At 33.4% G+C, this 24,592-nt stretch overlaps 1 protein-coding gene across 6 annotated transcripts in view; it reads left to right on the top strand.

The window, feature by feature from the left end:
* Positions 1-23,582, top strand: part of tkv (serine/threonine receptor kinase thickveins) — a 112,409-nt gene extending 88,827 nt beyond the window's left edge. For 3 of the 6 annotated variants that reach the window (XM_081995844.1, XM_081995847.1, XM_081995845.1), the window contains exons 2-3: positions 18,269-18,444; positions 20,187-23,582. In XM_081995844.1, coding sequence (XP_081851970.1) covers positions 18,269-18,444; positions 20,187-21,488 — 1,478 coding nt within the window. In that variant the 3' untranslated portion in view covers positions 21,489-23,582. Of the gene's footprint in view, positions 1-5,762; positions 5,796-13,551; positions 13,718-18,268; positions 18,445-20,186 lie in introns of those variants that run through there. The other 3 variants (XM_081995843.1, XM_081995846.1, XM_081995849.1) reach the window with 2 other exon arrangements.
* Positions 23,583-24,592: the final 1,010 nt, after the last annotated feature.

Here is a 24,592-nt window from a genome sequence, read left to right as displayed (position 1 = left end):
TTTTTACAAATTGCTTCTGAAATAATAAGCAGAGTACAGAAATGCAAAAATGTACAGAATGTACCATTTAAAATAAGCAAAGACGTTTGCGTTTGTGTTTATGTGATTCTTATGTTACGTTCATTGTGAAAGAAGTATATTGGATAATTTCTACTGTTAATAAAGAAAAATGTACATCATAATCAAAAATAGATTCATCATAGTTGGCGGAATTCGGATGAGATTAAACACTAATGTAGTACTAATTGGATTGGGTAGTTGTTGCTTCCCAAGCACAATTTTCACATTTTTGTCTTGTGGTCGGTGTATTACTTTAGAATATTTAGATGTTGAAGAATCTGATAATATACTTTTGTATACCTACCTATAAATCATAAAAACCTTTAAACCTAAAAAGTACTTTTTGTTTATTAACAAACAGAAGTATTTTACAATATCGTGCGTGTTACCAAGTTATTGGCATGATTAAGATTGATGGCAGTTTTAAATGGTAACTTTATGAAACAAATCAATAGTAAACTAAAGGTCATCATTATCAAATCTTCTAAGAAAAATAGGTTTTAAGTAAATGTAATTGTTCAAAAATAATATGAAAGAGCTCTAAAGCAAATTTATAAATCCAAACATTTTATGAATGCAAACATAATTATTATACAGGGTGTCCCACGACGAAAGACCTCGATTGATATTGGAAAAAGTATAAATAGGAGAGTTTTGAAAATTTGGTAGGATACTGATGTGGGCATGCCCAATCCAACTAAAATATTTTCAAGATGGTTGCACTTCCGCTTATACCGGAAGTCGATCACAACTTTCTTATTTTAAATAGAACACCCTATATATTATTACATATTTGGATTCCTCACAAAATTCTGACCAACTTTTGTATAGAATGCCCTATGCCTATCTCTAGCCGTTTTCGAAATATTTGATGTTTTTCCAAAAAAGTGACAGTTGCAACGCTCAACATATTTTTGTACTATGTTAAAACCGTATTTTATTTTGCAATGAAACTTTGGGTTATTGTAAATAAAGGATCGTTTTATTAAACTGAGGGTGCGTAACGACTCATTTGTATACAGGGTCGTCAAAAAAAAATCATAAACTTGCCACAAAAAAAAATGAAAAATCTCAAGTTTTTTAAATGGAAACCCCCATTTTTTATAACGGAATCATTTTGAGCATTAAAAATTACTATAAGTTTCAATTTACTTGCCTATACCTAAATCCAACCCATTTCGTTTTATTTGAGAATAAACATTTTTTTATTAGGCTGCATGGTTGGGATTAGCTGGTACTCTAGTTAGCCATGCTTTTCACACACGGTGATATTGGAGACCTGCAGGGCATGTTAATAACACTAGTTTTGAGTGTTTTGACAACTGCAAATATGCCGTCGCGGTTACGTTATTCAAACCAAGATTACTTAAATCTGTTTATTATTTACGGAGAATGTGATAAAGTTGTGAGTAGAACATGTGAGGTATTTGCCGCTCGTTATCCAGAAAAACCAAAGCCATCACGAAAAGCTGTCAAGCAAATAATTGAAAATTTTAAGAATACGGGATCTGTGAAGATAAAAGCTATTAAAACAAAACCAATCCTTAATAATACAAATGTAGAAATTGCAATTTCTAACCAACTTTTGTGTACAATGCCCTATTCCTATCTCTAGCCGTTTTCGAAATATTTGATGTTTTTCCAAAAAAGTGACAGTTGCAACGCTCAACATAACATGCTTTGCAGTTCTCCAATATCACCGTGTGTCAAAAGCATGGCTAACTAGAGTACCAGCTAATCCCAACCATGCAGCCTAATAAAAAAATGTTTATTCTCAAATAAAACGAAATGGGTTGGATTTAGGTATAGGCAAGTAAATTGAAACTTATAGTAATTTTTAATGCTCAAAATGATTCCGTCATAAAAAATGGGGGTTTCCATTTAAAAAACTTGAGATTTTTCATTTTTTTTTGTGGCAAGTTTATGATTTTTTTTTGACGACCCTGTATACAAATGAGTCGTTACGCACCCTCAGTTTAATAAAACGATCCTTTATTTACAATAACCCAAAGTTTCATTGCAAAATGAAATACGGTTTTAACATAGTACAAAAATATGTTGAGCGTTGCAACTGTCACTTTTTTGGAAAAACATCAAATATTTCGAAAACGGCTAGAGATAGGCATAGGGCATTCTATACAAAAGTTGGTCAGAATTTTGTGAGGAATCCAAATATGTAATAATATATAGGGTGTTCTATTTAAAATAAGAAAGTTGTGATCGACTTCCGGTATAAGCGGAAGTGCAACCATCTTGAAAATATTTTAGTTGGATTGGGCATGCCCACATCAGTATCCTACCAAATTTTCAAAACTCTCCTATTTATACTTTTTCCAATATCAATCGAGGTCTTTCGTCGTGGGACACCCTGTATACACACCCATTGTTGTAACAACGTTGGTATAAAGACTGAAAAATGTAAATCATTTCTTAATACAACTTAATTATGATTATGTGACAAGTAAACGACATTTGCACCTATAAGATAATAAATGTTTGAAAGTGTCTTTCTTATCGCCATGTTGGTTTATAAAATTACAAGATATACACAGCGTCCCAATCAATTAGGAACACTTGTACTTCTCCTACATGATGTTTCCTGTATGTGTGGCAAACATTTTTTTCGACGACTTACTTTGAAAGTACCTCATGTACGCTTCCATTTAGAAGCAGAAAGGGGTTATTTGCCGCGCGCGAGCAGAAAGAGAGATTTTCTGCTCTAGAGCGTTTTCGCTTTCTACTAACAATCTACTCACCAACTTTTTTCGGCGTTTCCATAACAACGCTTGACATACCTGTTTGAAATAACCACATTCCGTCAAAGTGATTTATCGGTGACAATGAGTTCGAGCGACGAAAATGATGTGAGTTGTCCTTCTAATCCACCCCACAGCAGTCGTCGAAAAAATATCGTCTATATTTCGAGCCAAAAGTACTTTTGCCGCTTTTACATGATTGCAGCGTTCGGCTTCGCCTCAAGCTGCAAATTTCATGTGCAAGCGGCAAATATATACTTTCCGCTCTTAATATAGAATATACTATAAACTGTCTACAACAGTTCAATGTGAAAAGCAGAAACGTTTAAAAATTCGCTTTGTAAAGTTGGTCTAAACGTCATAAGACTTAATTATACAATTTTTTTCGAATTTGTTGCCACAAAACTTTTACAGTATTGGCTGTATTACTATTTCAATGTAATAAAACTGTCAGTGTCAGACATTATGAAAAGTTGAAGCATTTTGCCTTAAGGTACTTATAATATGGTTCAAAGTCAAGATAATAGAGGCAATGGAATTATATTAAATTGTAAAATCTGAGAATAATGACTGAGGTATCTAATTTGAATACCTGAGTACGCCCCTGAGTCAGTCCACACATAAATACCTTCACTTTTAATTAAGTGTCAGAGGTACAAATGATTTAGGTTTGCGCCCCATGGTCCCGTTTCGAATCGGGCTTCGTTTTGGCCTTTTTAGATCTGGCGCCCCAAACAAGTTTTGTTTTGAAAAGGAGACGACGAAGACGATGTTGCCGCATCTGTATAATAAACAATTTTAGTTCGGATGTGTTAGATTCAACATATCGCAAAGAGAATTCAGACCAGAATAGGGGTCCTAAAATCAAATTACCCCATAATTTGATAAGAAAGAGTGATACAGTAATTCTGTTTTGTCTTCACTGTACGTTTTCAATCTGTCGTTACGATCATTTTGCCACATTCTCCAGCTGCAAAGTTTAACCATAAATCTTCTAAAGGATGTTCCTCCCTGCGTTTTTTAAGCAAAAAGTCCAAAATACTGCTGTAGTTTAAATTCGCGCCTCCCAACCGAATCCTTCGTAGAACGAGACAAAACAAAACCTCAAAAAAACTTAAGCCAGTTGCTGCCGGTCTATAAATACCGAAGCAGTAAATAGCGCAGGTGATTATTTGCTTATTGTAACTATACACCGGCGGATATGGGATTATGTCATATCGTTCGAAGGCGACCAAGGATTATATTTAAATGTGCAGAACATCATCATACAGCCGGTGGGCAGCCCACCTATGTCATGTAAACCGACGTTTGGTATATGCTTTTATTTAAACTGCGTAACATTTAAATGAATGGTGAATGTCGAATTAATTAATAAAAACCAGTGATTTTAGTCTATATGGAAGGTTCTTTGATACACCGGAACAAGCTGGATGACCAAATCAAAACAAGATATCAATTAAATTGATAATGATATAGAGGTGTGGTAAAACTAAAACTGGCCATAGGAAAACCATGTAACTGACAGATGTTGTCAAACATGTTTTTGCTATAAGTACCCGTTGTTCAGTTTCTGTGTACATTTGTGTAAAAACTTAGTGCCAATAGGCCAATAACAAAATTATATAACCTCGTATATAACTAATCCAGTGGATGAATTCCGAGATGAACTTAGATCAGCTTCTGGCAACATTGCCCCAAAGTTTTCTCGCCCACTAGATATTGTCCAGTTTTAGTTTTACCACACCTGTATAAAAAGTCTAATATCATAGAGAAATAAAATTAGTGCAGAAAAGTACTCCCTTCCGCACTTAAATTGATGCGGAAATGTGCAGTTGCACGCGAATAGAAAAAATATAAGTAATTATTAATTGCTGATCACGAACATTGGAATTTTTTAAGTTTAAATTTGATGTGAGTGTTGTATTACACGTTGTATGTTACATTTTGGATACGGTAATCAGTACTTAATATAAGGAAGTAATTATATTGACCGGATGTATGGCCACACAATGCAGTATTAAAAAAAAGTCAGTAGAAAGTGCAATAAGATAATTTAGCAGCTACCAGTGTTGCCATATTGTTACCTATGATTGCTAAGAGTTTTTCTTCATATTCACGATTATACAGTATTATATTTCACAGGATGTGCCAAAAAATATAGGCTACAGATTTCCCATCTATATTTAAAAAAAAAGTAATGTGATCAAATGGTTTGGTGTAAATTGTAGTAAAATGTCGAGAAGTTAGATGTATTTAGACTAGTCACATACTATTGAATGAGTTGATCAAATGTATTACCACAAACCAACCAGAAACATCTCTTTGATAATTAATCTACAAATTTTGCTGCTAAAAAAGTGTATTTTACTGTTCTGCTTTGTCCATTTCTGCAGCTTCTTTTGAACGTCACTTATAATTATCCTTATTTCCCACATTAACTGTCTCAAAGAACGTAATAACCTCTGACTCTAAATAGTAGCACGTGTTCAATGAATGCCAGGCAAACATAAAAAAATATCTTAATTTTGTTAATAATAACCTTTTGTATTCAAATACAATATCGGCTGAATCCTTGATGGTCTAATTATTTCGAAGTGCGTAAAATGAACGTTTTCGATTCAGTTATCGCAAAACGGTTGTTTACGTCCATTGATCGTTCGCCACAGTGAAAAATAAATTGATCAATGAAACTACGTCTTTGAAAACGTTTATGCAATTTTTCAACCATTTCCGCTTCGGGTCAAATAAATACATACATACGCAAGGTTATGATTACCTAACTATGTCGATTTTTGTCCAGTTAATTGCCTATTAATGTTTTTTTGAATACTCTTTTAACAGTTGCATTGGTATCGTACCTTGATAAATTGCTCGTTAGGATGTCATTAAAGTGATGAGTTGGAATAGTCTTATGCATGTATTATTAACATTTTTTTTCTTTTTCAGGTGAGCTAAAAACCTCAGTTCGGCCAGTACAGAGTAAGTTATTGTTATTTTTCTCGCTCGCGTGTTTTGGCACGACAATAAATCTGCCGAGAACCATACGTCACGAATTACATTTCTTGTTGGGTTCGTCTTAATTTTTGAAGATTGCGCGTGGGATTAAAAGAAGAATTCCGAAATCTTGAACGTGTAAAATGCCTCAAGTCGACCGTAACAGGCGCTCGGGTTTCATATCAAGATTCCATATGCCGGTTTCATCTTCCCCAACCACACATATCTTCTTCCCGATCTTCTTCTCCCGGCAAAACAATGGCGTACTTTCTGTATTTTATTTGGGTTTTCTGTGTGTCAAAATCTGTGTGTCAAATAGTTAATTAGACCAATTATGGAAATTCGTAACTTTTCACTGCAGTCACACCAAACTAGACCTAATAGTGAATTTTTTAGGCTGTAAAAATATTTTGGGTGGGTTCAGGCCATTTGGTACACCCGAAGGTGCGCCGCTGTACCCAAACCAAAGTACTGTCAGTATTAAAAACTGTTGGGATACCTGTGGCGCCTTGTGTCTGAGCTCTCGCCTGCCTCACTACTGAATAAAAGATCATTATACGCCCAGCTCTCGCAGCACAAAGGGGTCCTTTATATTTTTTCATATATGGGAATTGAATATTTACGCCGTTTGAGAGCTAGTCAGGATGTCCAACTGATAAAAACCAGCTCTAGTTAAAGGGCGATACTGTAAACGCAACGAGAATTTTCTATTTGAATTAAAAGTTGTTGAAACGCTTCTAATTAGTTTCAATCAGTCGCTTGTCTAACGTGGACGATACTTCTGGGAAAATAAATGTGAGCTTTAATGGTGTAGATTTATAAAAAAAAGTAAAATAAATCCTTTACGTAAAATAAATTACTAATGGTTGGACACTTTCTTGAATTAACTACTAATTGAGTCACACATGCGCTGGATTGTTACACAATGACGTAGTGAAAAATAATTTAAAAAATGGTTATTAAAAATAATATAATTTAAAAATCAAATTGATGAGAATGTAAACTGTAAGCATGGTCAAAAGGCAAAACTGCAGCAAAAGACATCTTAAAAAGAGAGGAAGAATCGGGTTAATCCAATTGTTTAGGTTAATCGAAAAACTAAAAAACAGCACAAAAACAGTGTATTAATCGTGGCTGGAAAAGGGAAATTTTAAAAAGAAGAATGTTGCAGATATTGTAAAACAATCGAAAAATGTGACCTATTTCCTTAACTTTTTCGAACCTTAGTAAAATGCATTTAAAAAAGAACGTATTATGTGTTCTTGCTTCAAAATTAAAAGTATTTGTCATGTATTGTGGTTTGAGAGCAAAGATTTGTTTAATTTTATCTACAACTTACTATAATTCATTGTTATCTGCCTATGAAAGAACTGAAAATATCTCAGACCCTAAAAAAATATGCTATAAGTGTATAGTATAGGAAAACTTGCCTTGGTATACTTACTATAATCCACAATAGAGTTTCGTTTTTCTTTTCGGATATGTTAGGAAGTACTTTTTTTGTTATTTCCTTGCCACCAAATGCCTATTATTGTTTTTTCCTCAAACTGATGGTTTTACAATTTTGTTCTTGACCTGTTGGTGCTATTTACAATTGAGTTTTTTCATTCTATAAAACAAGTCGAATTTGAATGTTTTTTTTAAACATAGCAACAACAATGCAAATTTTTTCAGCTGTGAAGTTGTAGTTTGCTTTGATTTTCCTTATAGGAACTTGAATTACACTCTAAAACGCCTTAAACACATAATTTGTGGTACAAGACTTGTAACTGGTCGGTCGCAGTCTATTAAATGCTTTACACATTTACAAACCTTGCCTTGTTCAGATTTTTTAATTTCGGAAGAAGAAAAACTCGTAAAAGTTGTTCACAAAGCTCGTAAGATCAAATCAAGTGAAAAAGGGGCGTAGGAAAAGATTTTAAAGTAAAAAATTTCCTGATGAACATGACCGAGAAATTCGAACCATTATCTATCCTGTGATTATTCCATTCTAAATTTTATTGTTTGACAAAATTTAAATTAAGATGTAAGGCGAAAGTGTTTAACTGTCCATTCGTTATCTTTTTAGATAAATAACTAAATAGTCTGATATCACTAAAAGCTTCACATGTTCAACGTTTTCATCAGTTTAAGGTCTCCTTAAACCTGATTCATTTTCAACGTCTTCGACAAGCCTGTTTCGAGTTTTGAAAGATCACATTCCTGGATTTTCCAAGTTTAACACCAAAAAACTTGTGTTACTACACCATTTACACATGTAGTTTAGAAAATATCACTTGGATTTTAAAAATATAAGTTGGATTTCAGAATCTATAACTTGTTTTTCATTATCGTAAATTTGGTTTTAGAAAACGTATTTCAGATTCGTCACTTGTATTTTAGAATGCGTTATTTCAATTTCAGATTTTTTTGTGTTTCTATGTGGTTATTAGTTTATTGTTTTTTTTATAATATCACTTTAAGCAAAAAAACCCGCCTATCGGGAGTATTAATTTATATAAAATATACAGGGTGTCCCATAACTATATGACAATCTCTCGGGGGCATGCAGGGGAGGTCAAAATAATACGATTTGTTCATTTTTTTTTTTTTTTTTTTTAAAGTCACTCTTAAGGGAAATATTGAGCCCCAAACACTGCCTTCCAATTAACGTTTTTGGCCGTAACTTTTGAAACACTTTGTATATTGTAATGATTATTGGGTTTAATGTTTTATCGAAAGAGACCTTCTATTTGACATGAAAACCAGGTATCTCGTCTTCGAAAGGCAGGAACTAACTGGACCTAAGACACAATTTGCTTAAACTTTGACAGCTGTCATTATTTTCAGCAGCAAACGCCATTAATGGATACTCTTGACATTTTTATCGAAAAATTGTACTCTTCCTTTATTTCGATAAAATAAACGGTTTTCGAGATAAATCGATTTTTCATTGAACTGCTTAAACCACAATGTTATTAAAAATATTCGTTAAACTATTTACTTTTTTTTTATTTACTTTTTTTGCTCAACTTTAATTTTCCAAATTACAAATGACCATGTCTAAAACCCAACTGCTCTTTTCTATAATACAAATGACTAATCTGAAATACAAATTGCAATTTCAAAAATCAAAGTTATTATTCTAAAATTGAAGGTACCTTTTCTGAAATACAAGTGATATTTTTTAAATCCATCTTATGGTTTCTAAAATTCCACTGACGCTTTCTAAACTACATGTGTAAATGGTGTAGTCTCTTTACTTTTCTCACACACCTCGTATAAGGAAATCCACATTTTACGGAACTTTATCAATATTAATATCAATAATAATCAATGCATTAAATACAGTTTTGGATGTGGTTTTTTTCTTTCTCCGTATAAAATAATATCAAGTTTTTTTTAAAAAATCCTTCAGTTAGGAAAAGTTAGTCTTTACAACACAGATAATCAAGAAATAACCAGTGTTGCAAATACAGGGTGTTTTAAAATTGGGTTGCCCAATTTTTGGAAACTATGGTAAAGTAAAATACTAGTACGTTTGTGTTACTTTCAATCAGCAATAAACACTTGCCTGACACTGTCCTAAACCCAACAAATTCACTCTCTTTATCCATCTCATTATGATACTTAATTTAATGCTAATTCTTTGCGACGCCAAACATCTTTCTAATTAATTAAAAACTACGTAACTAACTTAACTGATGTTCCCGGAATTAATTTTAGTATGTTTTTTAAGGTATTCAAGAAAGTATGTGTAAACTTTTAGTACTGAATTAAATTTTATGTTTCTTTGCGTTATTGAATAAAATAACCACTGTAGCCGGTTGTAAAAATCTCTGTCCGTGAGGAAATATGAAAATAAACTGTGGGTGTTGTACACAGCTGTTCGGCTGAATAAATAATTTTCCATTCATGGTTTCTTGTAAAATACGATTTTATTTGTATTTTCAATGGATTCCTCTCTGAGGTTGGTGTTTAATTGATTTTTCTTCTTTACGTCTCAAGTTAGTCTTTACGGTTTTTGATAATTTAAATGGATTTCTCGGAAAAAAATGTCTGTAGGTAAGCCAACTTGTTTAGTCGTTTATAAATAGCCGTAATGATAATGACATTATTAGCTCTACACTTCTACATAAGCACGTTATGCAAAATAGCTGACACACCTGCGGCCACAGCTGCGATAGATTCAGATTTTTCAACGCGATGCGTTGCCAGCAAAATTCCATTGGTTCGAATGTAAGTCATGCGTTCACTAAACATCAGAATCGGTTTTGTTATTATGATTTATAACGCAAATGTATGCGCAATTACTGTGTTATTAGGCGCATTTGGCTTTAAGAAATTCCGCTGTAAAATGCCACTAAAGAAGATAGTTGCTTTCACTTTCTGTGTACGATAAACCCATTCAGACCACGGTTTCCTGCTTTCCGCCTTTCTGTAGTACATTAAGCACGGGCAGGTAATATCTTTGACTTTGCATTGTTATTAACCAGTCAATAAACCAAGCAAACGATTTTACAATGGGTTGTTATAATATAATAATAATAACGCCCCAGTGTGGTCGCGACCACATGGTCGCTTGCGACACATTCGATACCAGTGCAGTTTGAGATAACCTGGTTGTGCAACCATAAATCGCAATTACTCCCACGGTACGTAGTGACTTTACTATCATGAAATATAGTTGGGAAATTATTTATGGCTTTAATAGCAGTTCTAGGAGAGTTTCTTATTCGTATTGCTGCTGCTTTACGATATTGAGATTTCAACAAGTTTCTTGTCCATTGTCCGCCTCAGTCCAGTTAGTTTTATGTTCAATACTAAACGAACGACGTGGATTTATAGCCGTGACAAAGTTGTATTAAGATTGTTATGCATAATTTTTGTATGTTCTGTAATGGAATGGCATTTAACAAAACAACCCCTTCTAAAAAATGTAGTGGGAGTTCGTATAATACTTAGTTAAAAGATAGAGCGTTTCATTTAACAAACAACACTTAACCAACCAACTCTGAAGTTATAGAATGAAGATCTAATTAAAATCTTTTAAAATATACGTTAATTTGATTTTGAGTTATTGTTTCAACCAGAAATTTTACCGAGCATTCATGTTCAGAAGCTATAAGAATTTCAACTCTTTCTTTTATTCTATGTTTTGTTCTTGGTAATGTTATTTTATTTATAAAACTGCTTAACTTTTTTTTTATTTTTGACATACATTTTGTGTTTAAACTGTAATAGTCATTTACGTATCAAGGGTTGAAAGAAGCGGATTACGCCCTCGGCCAAATATTTAGAGTCACGAGTTTAGTCCCTTCTTTCGGCACATGATATACACAAACAACTTTGGATTGAAAGGTTTGAATAACTAGTGTGGTTCATTGTTTACTTTACCGCCCGTTGTCTTGAGAGACGGACAGAAAAAGCACTAGCGTAAAGTTAAAGATAAAAATTGTCTCAGACTCTCAAAATCAGGAAACAATTATTTAGAACATTCAACATGGACAATCATTTTGCTTTTTCTTTATAAATATATATTGATCTGGAATAATTTATGATCTATCGTCGACCTTAATATTCAGCTCAATTTGTATTTAATTTACTTTGGTGACGATAAAAAACCAGTTACGCCAGCATTACTATAAAAGGCGTTGATGGCTTCCAACTCAATATTATTTATTCATACAGTAATGTTTTTAATTATAGTCCACTTGTTTAGTATTCAAAAAGAGCGGGTTTTTAACGTAAAAACTGAATTGTGCTAAAAAACTATAATTGCAAGCCCAAATTAGGCATATTCTCATGAATTAAAACAAAACACAAATTATCTTTGTATATTTGTAATTTTAATACGGTAATTTTTGATTGTCTGTCTAAACTTCGAATTTTACAGATACCCACATGAAAAATACTGATGATGTTACTACTTGCTATTAGTTAAATTTAGTAAAAATAATCATTTAGTCGAAGATGTAATTTATATAAACAAGGTAGCATTCAATCAGGTTTTTTTTTTCTAACAGTGTTACAGGCAATATTTTTGCATCTTTTCAAGGGGACATATTTGCCGTATAATAAAATTATTCATTTAGTAAAGAAAGTTCTAGACGAATCATTAAATTATGGAAAATGGTTAACTTTAAAATGGTTTAATTGGTTGACAGCCAAAACGAACGAGACCCATTTATTTTTTTTTTTGTAATATGACATGAAAGTTTTTAGGAAAGATGTTTCGAAGAATTGAAATTCAAGATATTGGTTTAGTCGAGGGTTTAGTCTAAATAGATTCCTAAATCATGGAAAACGATGATAACAATAATAACAAAAATACTTCGTAGGAGTTGATCTGGTACAGATTTTCCGAGATATTATATATAAGAAAATGACCCCAAAGTACAATTTTACAATGAATTGTTCTTTAGGAAGATCATTGTATGCTGAAAAGCACTTCCATGTACTCATCAATATTCTGAAAAGTAGGCATCTATGCATGTAGATGTTGAAGTGAGTTCAAATGTCAAAGATGCTAATATGTATATCACCATTCATAGTAGTAGTAGTCTATTCCAACTAATATCAATGTCTTTATATTGCCTTATGTATTGTTGATCTCTTTAATTCAAAAATTTTTACTTTGTTTTACAAAAGACGAATTTATTTCAAATATTCGTGAAACAATTTGTGTTTCTTCATGTTGGTCAGTCAGTCAAGATAAAAATACTAATAATTCTGGAAAAGTAGAAGTATGAACCAAATATGCCTGCCTATCCAGATCTTGTAAACAGACTTCTTTTTTAATTTCATGTTTAGCAGTATTTTCTTGTAGATTCGCATTTCTGTTTTTAATTTTAGCTTTCACCATAACAACAATCAATTTGATTCAGCATCCAAAATCAAACTGATCTTTAAGACCATCTCATAAGAAGTTAACAAATTGGAATACGGTTACTCATTTTGTTTTAGAGTGTCATTTTTTTGATTAAGAAATCTAACTGTACTAAATCTGTTAAATGCAACAAGATCATGCAATTATCTTATCTGGTTATACGAAACGTTGTAATTTTGTGGTCGCAATGCGGTTATGTGACTTTTACATGCATCTAGCTATTAAAATCTGGTTTTTGATCGAACAACCTGGTATAAATACGTGTACGACCTTGCCGCTAACGGTATGCAATAGTACTGGAATATCGTGTAAAGTATTTCTGGTAAATTGACCGGTATGTACCATTCTTATCATGTTTACCGGGTACCCCAGTATGCAATATTAATGTAATAATTTATAGTTTCATTTGTGATAACTTTGGCACATTTCCAAAGTACCTAATATTATTCCACGTGAATTTTTTTGGCAACATGCCCGGTACCGCCTTATAGCAATTTTTTTTTGAACTAGATACTTATAATGAAATAGATAAGTGGCGCCCAAAAACCGTCCTAAATTGTATAATAACCCATCACCCTAAGCTCCACTGACACAGAGCTTTACTGCAAGTCCCACCCAAAAACGATTAATTTTGATACACTGGGTACTAATAATGCAGACCCGATCCAACTCAGACGCCAATAGCCGTCGAGAGATTTGGTACTGCCACGTTAATCATACTAAAAGGACCGAACACCGGACTAAACTGAAGAGATTTAACGTAATCTGAGTCGTACTAAGTAGTACCGCACTGCTAAAACTACTGACCAGTGCCAGTGTTGTACCCTCGCCGTATACCTGACTGCGAGAAGAGGCAAGGCTGTTCAACATCTAAAGCTGAGAAAGCGGAATCGAACCTTCAGTCGTGGTGTTTCCTTTAAGAAACGAGGGTTAGTGTGCTGCTTTTCAGTGTTAAATCCTGGATTTTGTTCTGAAAATACCTAACAAGAGTGAACTGTTATGCAGTAAAGAATGTACGTGACAGATTCTACGTGGTCTGGTGAGTTTGCTTGATTTACCAACTTGAAGTATACCCCTCGACTCTATTTTCCTTTTGTGTCAACATTCTTAGTTGTATTTTTAGTTTTGTGAGCTTCAATTTACAATTTTTCCCTAACTTAGTTACCTTTCAAAGGGTTTGTTGACCATATGGCTTCGCCTGTAAAACTTCCTTATGTTTAATCTATAGTCGTCAAGCTAAACCGAGTCAGCCTATGTAATTATGTGAATTCTTTGGTTTAGCAATAAAATCTATTTATTCTACGGATGTTAATGCCGCCCAGACTTGTTTTTTTCTTTATTACCGCTACAAAATGTATTTTCACATTGATTGTTGTCTCTCAAAATAAACCGATTCCAGGGAAACGTTTTCTGTGTGTACAATTGCATGATTTGGGAAGTTTGTATACTACTATGCAAGCAAGATAGATCGAATTTGTTTTAAATGTAAGTGTAAAGACCAAAATGCCTATCAACCCTATTATGATGATTCTAATTGGTTTAGATAAGCGTAATAATAATTCGTAGTACCTTCAAAAGGCTTGGTTATTGAACTTTTTAAATTTAGACAATTGCAATGATGCCACATTTGGCTTATTTTGTTAGTTAAGTTCACTGAAGCAATATAGCAACCCCAACGAAGTTGAAGGGTTGGTTTCTCTCATTTTTGATGCTAGCAGTGGATTTGTCTAGTGGGATTTGGTCTAGTACTGGTGAGCTGTACAATAAACATCTCAGTATAAATAAATGCTAAATTTTGCATCTTGTGAAAAGTAGTAACATCTAAATTACCTAACTCAAAAAGTTGCCAAAAAGAGATTTAAATCAGTTATCACAAATTGTACCTTTTCTCTCCTTAATAAAAGGGAGAGAGAGCATTGATCGATAAGGACCTAAAATCCAATTTGAGATACCAAAGGACCCTTTTGGAAAAAGTCATTATTGTATTGGCCCTTTATAAGAAAGCACTAAAGTAGGGTTTACAACCTTGACAATAGTCGATTTTACGCCTTTTTAACTACTGTACCACAATTTTATAATGGCATTTTTACAGTTGAGGAATTTTTAATTACTCTAAATTTGGTAACAAAGACTTTAAAGTTAATGTTCTTCAAATTTGACCAGTTTTAAGATTCAAGTTATGATTTAAACAATATGGAAACCACCTATTCCAGCAAAATATGTAATGATTAAAACACAATTTAGAAAGCTACTACTTACCATACAATAATCTAGTAATTTAGCTCTTCTCTTGGGTTTATTTTGTTTCTAGTGCTATCAATATTAAACTTCAAAATCAATCCTTCCAAATTTGGTTTCCTTGATTGCTCAGATCCAAAAAGGTGAATTTGATCATCTTTTTGCCAAAAATGCAAAAAGTTCACTTTTCCAATTCAAAAAATTCAGGTTTTTTCCTGAAATACAGTAAAAATTATCATTTAGTTTCAGCATTAGCGCAGAATTCAGAAAGTTCTACTGAATTGTCGTGCATGAAAAAACGTATGAACTGAAATCTGTGACAACTTAGAATTTAGTATTTTTATGTCAAAAATATTCCAGTTTAACTAAATACAATGTAACAAAACAACTACAATAATTTTTCAAGCTTGGATTGTTGTATTAATTTGCACGATGCATAACATTTTGTGAATTGAACTTTGCGTTATCACTAAAACATGAGTTTACATAAACCTTGATTGGTTTTTTGCATAAACCCAATTTCAATTAGTAAGTGGGTGCAAATTTGGTTTTCGGCTTGTGAAAACAAGGTCTGGTTAAAATGTGTGTGCTGTAATCTGTATTAATATGTTTTTTTGTTAGTGCAAGTTTGGCTTCAACATCAACTAATGTACTTTAATTTAGTGATAATTTTATACACAACTGTAAATTGCGAGGTAAATTGTGTGAAAAGATAGCCTTTTTCTGTGTTTATATGTAACCATCAGTACTCAAAGTTAGCAAATAAACTTATTCAAAAATTGCATTTTAATAGAGTAATGATAGTCTTATGTTTGTTTTTGTTTAATAATGAAACACAACAATTAAGTAATAAAATAATAATTTTTATGAAAACTGGCCAGCAAAGAAAATTAAAAAAAATGTCAGTGTGGCAATTCATATAGGGTTGATAATAAAATTATGATTTTATACTAAGTAATATGGTATTTCTTACCAATCTGTGGTTGAAATGAAATTTTCATAGTATACCTAGGTAATCTAGTCGATAAGAATTTTCATCATTCTCTCCACAACTAAATTGATTGAAACCTGTTGTTTTTAACCCATCAAAGTACTCTAATAAGTACTCTTCTCTAAGTCTGGTACGACTCTCTAAGTCTAGTAATTGTTTAGTGCACCTAACGTATCTAACACAATTTTAAATCCCCTAAACGAACTAATCAGAATTTTAATCCCTTTTGAATGATTGAATCAATTAATGCTCGTTAATGACTATAAGCAAGTCTGGATAATCAAGGTGATTGAATGGTTTTTATAGCTGTTTTCTGATAATACTTTAAGAAGTTTTAAGGTCTAAATAAAGTCTACATTTAACCAAAAATCACATACTTACACATTCTTCAGTGGGGAAAAATACTTAAAATTTTCAACTGCATGTTCAATATAAGTGTGTCCATTATACAAAGGGAAAAAAACTACACCACTTGGTCGTAAATCCACCGAATGTCGCCATTTAAATGCTTGTCACTAGCAAAAGGTCCTTTCCGGTGTCCCGCCTCAAATCAAGTGGGTCTTTTCCTACCTAGACAAAGCCTCTTAACACTAAAGCTGATTATTTTTCTGACTTTAGTCTGAAGTGGTGAGATGACATTGTTTTCTTTTTACTAATCCACTTCTAATGAGGTCTGCAAATTGTTCAGATTTGAAGTCCAAAACATACAATTTAAGTGAACTGTAATGGTAAAAACTGCGTCTTGACAAAAACGAACAAAAATATGTATTTTTCAAGGAAAAAAAAAACATGAATTGTAAATGTGATAGTGGTGGTTATGTTGTATCATCTGATCTGAATCTTAGATGAATCTAGATATCTCTGTTAGTACGAAAAACTGAATTTTTCTACGAAAATTTCTTTCTTTTAGAATTTCTTTTTCTAATAGAATAATCTATCTATCTATTTTAAGTCGTATTTTATTCTTTACCTTTAATTCGGATTTTTTGCACTGAAATTAACAAGGAAACTGAGATTGGATGTTTTTACCTCGTTTGGGCCGATATGGGGATGCAATTTGAAGTTTCTGGAACAAACTCGCCGGAACTGCTACTAAACACTCATAATTGAAAAACCATCACAATTTTTCCCATCCGAACTTAATGTAGAAAGGACAATTTTATAGCGAAATTAGGTCTAAAACCGCGACCATCACCCAAAGTACTTTGGTATGGGTTGTTTTTTTTTTAATTCTGATTGAAATTAAGTAATGATAGAGTTTAAGAGAAGCCAAAAATTTAGCTTGTGTCTTATTTGTTCCTTTTTTATTTTTTTCTGTCAATTATGCTAAATTGGAGACTTCAAACTTTCAAAATCAACCATAAAGATAAGCTTTTATATTAATCACCAATAAGGTGCACTATTTCACTGAACTTAATTAGAACCGAAAAATTAGAAGAATGTTTAGGGATGGTTGGCTTTCCTTTTGAAATGTAAATCTCTGGCCGGTTAGTGTTATTCAGGCATGAACCCCAATTTAAATTTATAAGTCGCCCGGTTCAACGGCTGTTGAAATTGGTCCGGACTCTTGTGGTACCAAGACTATAAAAATCGTTTGATTTTTATCGTTCTGACTTGACCTTACCCGTGGAGCCAACAGGAATTGGATTTGTCTGGCTGATATGTGGGTGCTTTGCATTTATTATTCTTCGACTTTGATTCGAAAGTAAATAGGTTCCACTGTGGTATATACTCTGTGCACTATTGTCATAACGGGACCGGTCTTTGTTTAGATGAAATGGCAGCGACCATACTTGATAGCTGCGTAACCGTACAACGTACTTTACAGGACAAAAAAAACATTACAAACGTCAAGTGACTATGATATTCTAGGAAAGCAGCTGGCTAGTTTGGCATGGATACCTTATGTGAAAACTGTTGTTTAGTGTCAAGTGCCAATATTGATTAGCTCCCACCGATTGTACGAGGTTTTTAGGATCGAAGCCCAGTTATCATAGAATTAATTTAATTACGACATTTGGTAGTTTTCATTCTGCGAAAAAAGCTAATTGAATTTTGGCAAAGCTTAGAGTTGGTCTAATGTACCGTTTAATAGCCAGTTAATCCGACGTCCTTGGAAAACGTTCAGTATCTTGCCTCAAAACGCAATTCGTACGGAAATGACAGTCCCGGTGATCAACACGTATCTTATTATTACAAACTATTAAAAGCACGTGAACGTTTTCCTCCCACAAATTCGCGAGATCACTTTTCCAAAACACATGTTCAATTTACGATACAGCAATTACTTTGATTTGCATCCATCTGCGATTGTCTGACGCACTGTTACACAAATAACAGTCGTTTCATTTTTTATTACAGTGAGGCGGACGTGTTACTGCGAGGGACATTGTCCACACGGCCTCAGCAATGGCACCTGCGAGGTACGACCCGGAGGGAAATGCTTCGCGGACATTCAAGCATACATCGAGGACGGGGAAGAGTACGCCGTTATGCAGTACGGATGTTTACCACCTGATGAGGCCAGTTTAATGCAGGTAAGATATCTTGGATTGGGGGATAACAGTTTTTTTTTATAAAATCGTTGGCACTATGTTATATTTGCTGTGCCTTTGTCATCATCAAGTCGATTTTATAAAAAATGTTGTATGCAACCCTTGCAAAACGTCCTTTTGTAAAAAAGATGTACTTTTTGCACTTGTTGCATAAATAACTATTTTTATACTATACAAACATGGATACTTCAAAATTTGGCATAACCTGTAGTAATAAAAGAGAACCATTAGAAATCAACTAGTTAGACAACAATTCCAACTTTGTACGTGACAGTCTGTCAAAATGAATGTGACGTTATGCGGCAGTTGGTCACATGACCACTTCATCAGAAACACTGATTGGTATAGTCGGATTTTTACCTTTTGAGAATGACGTCATCTTTTTACATCTTTGTTTCTCGCATATCAAACATGTGAAATAAACAATTTTAACAAAAAAGGCACGTTATTAATTTTGTCATCCTGTCAAATTAAAAACGTTGACATTTACTGTCACTTTGATATAAACAAATATCAAAGGTATAAAAAATGATGTGCTACAATGAGCAAGCCCAAATGCTAATTCTAAATGTGCTGCTTTTTTTGGAGTACGAAAAGAAACAGTTTCCAGATGTCATCCCAATTGATTATTCCAATGTGTATGATAGAGCATCACAGGCAAAAGTGAGTACTGCTACCCTATGCCGAATGAAAAAGGGTAGAATTCCAGCTGACGACTTCTATTTTACCAACATTTCTAAAAAATGTCTGTCAGTAAAACCAAAATAACCGCTCTTATGAAAAACAAAGAAGTTGGTAATGTTGGTATGCCAAATTACTATTTTCACTTTATTGTGCACAGCACAATTACACAACACAAAATCAATGAACATTAATAATATATTATGTTATTAGGAGTAGAAGAGATCTTTAAGTGAGTGCAAGCACACCTATTCACTGAATGAATGATGATTAAACTGAAACTCTCATGATCATGTGATTTTCAAGGCACTTGATCATCAGTCACTTCTGAACGCACTAATTTTTCAAAGGATTTGTAGGTTAAAACTTGTGATCTAATTCCAGACATTCGTGTTTTTTCACCTGCATAACGTCATTCTCAAAGGATAAAAATTTGACTATATCTTGTGATTAGTTCAAATTAACCTGGGTTTAAAATACGATGGTGCAAGAGATTCAATGGTGTCCTGGGAGGCAGGGGGTAAATACTACATATTTGGAAGAATCAATCAATTGAATAACTGTATATTGTTAAAATTTTTTCGATGACCCTTGAAATAAATGACACATTTAGCATGCACCGTTTTGAAGAAAACGGCTACCTAAAGTTGAAAATGTTTAATTTAAAAAAATTATAAAACATAAAGTATTGAAGTTAGGAACAACTTCAAAGGAAAGTATTTCAAAGAAGACCATTTTAGTGTCACTTAAGACTATGGCAGACAGTTTGTAGGCCGCTGTGTTAGTTACACATGGAGGAAAAGTATCTAAAAACCAGATAAAGGTAAATTATCTCCTTATTTCATGGAGTCAAGACACTCTGGAAATAGAAGCACCATTTTATTTTTGATGAAATAAAAAAAAATTGGTCTCCTTTTAACACAAAGTGACTTTAATATAAGTCTAGACTTTTCGAAACCTTTAACCCAGCTAGTATTGTAATTATCACCAAATAATATTTGCACAATGAACATTGTATTAATAATATGTTAATTTAATTTCAGTGCAAGGGCAATTTGGTTCCACACTTCAGCAGTAAAGCAATCCAATGCTGTGACGATGCTGATTTGTGCAACAAAGACCTGAAACCAATGTACGCCCCCAGGCCCACAACGGACTTGCCTACTTTTGGTACCAACGACGCTTTGCCATACACAGTCTTGTTGGCTTCGGTCACTTTTTGTCTTTCTGTTCTCTTACTAGCCATAGCTTTCATTTTCATCAAGTACAAAAGGAAGAACGACCAGAGCAAGTTGGACCTGTACTCCAAAGACTACCATCCGTCGCAAAAGTACGCCAACATGGAAATCCACGGTCCTTTGTCTAACTTATTGGAGAAGTCTAGTGGATCTGGTGCGGGTTTGCCCACTCTAGTGCAGCGGACAATTTCGAAACAGATCCAAATGACAAAGCTAGTGGGGAAAGGACGTTACGGTGAAGTTTGGCTGGCCAATTGGCGTGGAGAAAAGGTGGCGGTAAAGGTGTTTTTGACTACCGAGGAGCAGAGTTGGTTCCGGGAGACTGAAATCTACCAGACTGTTCTTATGAGGCATGAAAACATCCTTAGCTTCATTGCGGCGGATATTAAAGGCAACGGTTGGACTCAGATGCTTTTGATAACTGAATACCACGAACACGGATCACTCTACCAGTATTTACAGAATCACTGTTTAGAGCCCAGCAGTCTCCTTATCATGGCTAGAAGTATTGCCAGTGGCCTATCGCACCTGCATACTGAAATCTTCAGTACAAAAGGCAAACCAGCGATAGCGCATCGAGACTTGAAGAGCAAAAACATTCTAGTGAAACGAGACGGAGAATGTTGCATCGCCGACTTTGGTCTTGCAGTTAAATACCTCAGTGACACAAACGAACTGGATTTGCCTGCAAACCTGCGCAGTGGCACTAGACGGTACATGGCACCGGAAATTTTGAATAAAACTATAAACGTGTTGGATTTTGACGCTCATAAAAAAGCCGACGTGTACGCTTTGGGATTGATCTTCTGGGAAATGTCCAGAAGGTGTATAACTGGCGATAAAATTAAAGCGGCGGATGATTACGCGGCGCCATATAATGATTGCGTACCCAATGATCCTACAATGGAGGAAATGATGCAAGTAGTTTGCGTTAAAAACATTAGGCCGCAAATACCTCAAAGGTGGGAGAGCGAGGAAGTGTTGCAGCTTTTATCCAAGCTGATGCAGGAATGTTGGCATACCAGTCCTGAGGTGCGATTAACGTCGTTACGAATCAAAAAGACACTGGCAAAACTTGAGCCGGATATTAGTATTAAAATAGTGTAGTGTATAGTTAGATTTCAAGTGAAAATACTTGTGTCGTGGTATTTTTGATTGTACGTGTACATATTTTAATTTTGTGTGTAAATTATCTGTAAACAGAGCTTTAAATTTGATCGCAAATACCACCACATAAAACTATATTACAAATGTACATACAAATGTAACTTTAAGTGTACATACGATAAAATAACAGGATAGCTTTAATATTATAGAGGTCTAAACTACACTAACAGTGCAGAGGTTTGTGTACGTAGTTTTGAGTACTTACTCAAAAGAGTGTCTTATACAGTTTAATGGTCAGAATTTATGTCTGGAATCTAGGGTACTTTATTTTGATTTCAGTTTTAGGATGCCAACTTTTAAAATACGTGTAATTAACCTTATATCTTTAAGACTTCTAGAAAGTCTTAAAGAAAAAAAAGTGTTATAAACTCAAAAAGTTTGCCGTAACATATCCCCACTTGTTTGTGTTACACATCACAAGCAAATGAGGATATGTCAAGTTACACTTTAAGCATATTTCAGTCAAAGTGTTAACCTGAATATTAAGCTGTGCAGAATAAACAACAACTTTCGTAGTTTGTGATTGGTGAAGGAAAAGCCACCAGCTGAAAGCTGTTTTTTTACTAATCACAAACTACCTACTGTGCTGTAATGAATTGTATTTGTGGAACCAATGAAATTTTGCTTTTTTCGAGTGTCACCTAATTAATATTCTTGACTGACTTGACAACATTAATTTAAGAGAGATAATGAAACAAAAGAAGATTTTCTGCAATACAAATTGGATTCAGAAAATAAAACTTATTCCTGCTTCAATAGTGATATCACGGTCTATTTTATGAAAGTAATTGATCGTTATTGGAAATTAATTCAAATGGTTATAGCAAGTTTCATCAAAAATGTTCTCATCACTGTAAAAAATTTCTAGTTTAAACGGTAATCGTTATTGAAAAACTAATTATGTTTACTGATCTTGAATAGTCAATATCCGCTCTTTTATGTTTCTTAATTTGCATCATTTGACTTTATCGATCGCCTTGGTTGAACTCAACATCTTTTAATTGACTTTCTTTTGTTCCTTGTTTTTTCATTATTAGCGATTTTCTTGAAGAGTAAATACTGAAGCCTTGACTCGTTGGCTGTCAAAAACCATAACAAATATTTAATTTAACTTTTGTGTGGATTCTCGACAAGTTTGACCACTTCCTAAACTTAAATTTTTAGAGGTTCTGATCATTGAAACTATTAAAACATGGATAATTGTGTATTTATCCAACTCTGTACATAATTTGTACACCCTGATTGGTGCCTGAATAGACGCTAAACTGCAACTGTCGTATACTACCTCTCAAGTGACCTAAACACCTAAACGCTTCTCAAAGAAGAAACTTACTAATCTAGGTGCGATTCGACAATATAAATTTCTTGATAATAATGATTATTGTTAAACCGATAAAACTTGTAGAATACCTCAGACTTAATGGTTAACATAGAGCACCGAATGTGACATTGTCGTTTGCCATAGAATTATTATTATTATTGTTTTATTTAAGTTACTGTGCCATCCATTTGCGTAATTTTTACGTATTTTTTTTTTGCTAGGCTTAATGTATTTTTATGGAAAGTCTAAAGTGAATGAAAGTTCTAATCTATTACAGTACAAAATATGCTATTATTAATAATTACTAATCACGCTACAGGTGATTAAAACATACTTATTAGACAAAACAACTGTAAGTTTGGTATGCTCACCTGTTAAATCAAGCACCACAATATTTATAAATCCTGTTTGCGTTGTTATTACCAAACCGATTTGCTCAAAAACTCGTTTTAAAAGTGTGCAATTTTCTCTCAGTTTTTTTCTATTGAAACAGAATCCCTCTTATTTCAAACAGGTAATAGGCCGAGTGACTGTTGGAATGTGCATTTACGTCTGTAGATATTTATCGTTATTACTTTCTAGCTCTAGGTGTACTGTAAAATTTATCTGATAGATGTGCAGCGAGTGATTCTTTTTTATCGTAAGACTGATATTCGGATGTTGTGTTTATGTAAAACATGTAACAAATTGTAATAAAGATAAAGATTATTCGACCAAGGCCTTTAATTTCAGTTTATTTCTCCTGCGGTTATTTTACAAATGAAGGTAATTGAAAAAAATTGTGATTATTTTTTATGATTATGTTTACCACAGATTCTAATGATCTTCAATAACTCCATTAGGGTAAATTAAACATTTATTTGTTTATTTTACTGCTTTAGCAAACCGTTGGAAAAATTTAGAATCTTTAAGTTATAACAGCTATTTGTTTAAATGTTTGTAATTGGTGCAACATAAACTCTGACAATAAAACATAAGTAACAATTTGGCGAAGAGCTTTAATTACACATTTTACGAGATCTTAAGAAAGTTAGTTAGAAAAAAGCAGTTTGGTGCACTTCTTGCCTTGTAACGGGTGTGGTGATCACTATCATTGCTCTTGCTCAATTCCGTTATCTTGTAAGTATAACAATAAGGTCCGGTACTTTCACTTCCGAATAAATTTATTCTTAGGATAATTTCTATAGAAATGAAGGAATTGACCAATAGCAGCGTCTGATTTCACGGTTTCCATAGGTATTATGTTATCCTTAGAATAAAGTTATTCTGAACTGAAAGTACTGGGCCTTAGTGATATAAATCTTAAACGGTAGTGTAAAATTTAACACAGAAAAGCGCCGCTATTTTGCTTAAGTAGCAATAACTTGCTTTGACGGTTATATTCAGCTGTCAGATTAATGCAGCATTATGCATCTGTGTAGCACTTTTGTTTTATCAACAAACATACAGACAGTTGCAAAAAAACCAAAAACAATTTATAAACTTTAACAAGACAACAACAAAAAACAAAATCGACAAAGTTCCTGTTTTTTAAATTCAGGTGTTCACTTATAGGTATAATACTTTTGACTAGTAAACTGTACTGTCTACAGGCCAATCATTTTTCAGAAAAATTGAAAGAATGGCATATTAGGTGTCTTTTTTTACTACTTTTTGAAATTCAATATCTCGGTAACACGAAGAGCTAAGGAGGCCAGTTTTGGCTCATTTTGTAGTATTTTTT

This window comes from Ips typographus, linkage group LG1 (genome assembly GCF_016097725.1).
Source record: "Ips typographus isolate SLU linkage group LG1, UJ_Ityp_2.0, whole genome shotgun sequence".
In the NCBI taxonomy this organism is placed as follows: domain Eukaryota; kingdom Metazoa; phylum Arthropoda; class Insecta; order Coleoptera; family Curculionidae; genus Ips; species Ips typographus.
Note: the sequence above shows the minus strand (reverse complement) of the source record. Positions and strands in the feature narration are given on the sequence as shown.